This window comes from Vollenhovia emeryi, unplaced genomic scaffold, assembly GCF_000949405.1.
Source record: "Vollenhovia emeryi isolate VEMERY1.0 unplaced genomic scaffold, V.emery_V1.0 DF945816.1, whole genome shotgun sequence".
Classification (NCBI taxonomy): domain Eukaryota; kingdom Metazoa; phylum Arthropoda; class Insecta; order Hymenoptera; family Formicidae; genus Vollenhovia; species Vollenhovia emeryi.
Genome location: NW_011960550.1, coordinates 1 through 2071, shown reverse-complemented (window position 1 = coordinate 2071; position 2071 = coordinate 1). Strand labels below are relative to the sequence as shown.

The window sequence follows — 2071 nt, the reverse complement described above, 5'->3', positions numbered from 1 at the left end:
TTGACATTGTTTTTTTAATAACTTTTTAATAAACAACGAGCGCCGGCTAAATCCTTCTGAGGGTTACTCAGGAGGGTGACCTCTATAATATATGTCAAGCCCAAGGTTATTGGAGGTGGGTGTGTTAATCTAAATAATTACCTCTATTTCTATAAAAAAAACGTGCCCACACTCACTTTCATCACCTCAAAATCGCATTCCCTCCACATATCCTATACAACATTATGGAACATCATCTTTCCTCTTTTAACAATCATTTATTTAAACTTTCACAAAAACATAGCAAAAAGATAGATAACTTGTTAACTGCAAAACAAGCACTCTTCCTAAAAAACATTAAACCAATTTCTCTTCCTTCCTCCACCTCTCTTCACAACAACACAAACGTTATTAACAAAAACATCGTTATTTCTCCAACGGAATATTCAGTCCATCCGATTAATCCACTAGAAAACACTAATAATAAATGGTTTATAAATTTGACAGGCACTTCTATTCCTAACAAGGTATCAAATTTACTACAATTAGGTGGAAATTTTAGCCTTCCTAACGTTTTCAACAAAAAGAACTCTATTCATGAGTTTATAAAAGACTTAGAAAGTGATACTAGAAGACAGCTATTAAACAACAGAATCACGTTGAGAAATACGATTCTACCTCAATTTCACAACCTTATAAACAATAATCAACTGCAAAAAACCGAAAAAAATTTTAAAAATATGCTAGACTCCACGATAGAATTTCAAAGAGAAAACCCGGATATCCTTTTCACCAGAGCAGACAAGGGAAATATCACTGTAGCGATAGATAAGAGCCTGTATTTTAAAAAAATGACAGATATACTTGACGACAGGGAAACGTATGAAGTGGTAAACAAAGACCCATCCGGTATACTAGAGAAAAAACTTAATAATTTACTAAAAAATTGGGCGAATAACAAATACATCTCTGAACTACAACACTTCCAATTAAAATCCAGCGACACCTCATTACCCAAAGCCTACGGACTTCCTAAGATCCATAAAGAAAACTATCCACTGCGGATTATCATCTCTTCCATCAATTCTCCACTTCATGAATTCGCCTCCTTTATAAACTCTATCATCTCGAAGAGCATTCCACCCGCAATCGGTCATATAAATAACAGTTTTGATCTATATAGAGCATTGGCCGAGAAGACTCTTTTAGATTCTGAAGTTTTTATTTCCCTAGATGTAGTCTCTCTTTTCACCAATGTTCCTCTTGATCTTGCCCTTGAAAGTATAACTAAAAGATGGAATCTAATTGAGAAAAATACAAAGATTCCAAAACACGAATTTATAACGGCCATCAAACTCTTATTACACTCCACATACTTCACATTCAACGGTATTACTTATAAACAAACATTTGGTACACCCATGGGATCCCCTATCTCTCCCTTGATTGCTGACCTTGTAATGCAGGACCTCGAAGAATTCGTACTTAGAGATATCCATACCTCCTTTTATGTTCGTTACGTAGATGACATCCTGTTATTAGTACACTCTGATTCCATTAACGACATTCTTGAAAAGTTTAACTCATATCATCAAAGACTACAATTTACGTTAGAAATTGAAAATGAACGCACAATTTCCTTTTTAGATCTAAAAATTTTAATTCAAGACAATAACTTGCTTATAGATTGGTACCACAAAAAGACGTTCTCAGGTAGATATCTCTCTTATTTCTCAAACCACCCGATGTGCCATAAGATTGGCACTATTTACGGACTAGTAGATCGAGCTCTAAAGTTATCTCATATTTCCTTCCATGAGAAAAACATAAAACACTGCATCGATATTCTTATGGACAACGGTTACCCACTACAACTCATATTCAACACAATTAAAAAGAGGATAAGATCCATAAATCTTAACAGTCTTAATTGTGATACAAATCAGGAAAAAGAAAGTAAGAAGTACTTAGTTTTCCCATATATTGATCGCTTGAAAAATACCGTTGGCTCTTTTTTTAAAAAAACTTCTCTCTCAGTGGGATATAGACTCCTAAACAAATTGTCTCGTTTTATTAGACCACTAAAAGAAAA

The 2071-nt window shown here is 34.0% G+C and overlaps 1 protein-coding gene across 1 annotated transcript; it reads left to right on the top strand.

Annotated features, from left to right (window-relative positions):
* Window positions 1–486: 486 nt before the first annotated feature.
* Window positions 487–1692, top strand: LOC105560690 (the record flags this gene model as incomplete). Its single annotated transcript, XM_012010013.1, has 1 exon — window positions 487–1692. A coding segment is annotated over one exon (1206 nt), but the record flags the coding sequence as incomplete, so codon positions are not given.
* Between the last annotated feature and the right edge of the window lie 379 nt (window positions 1693–2071).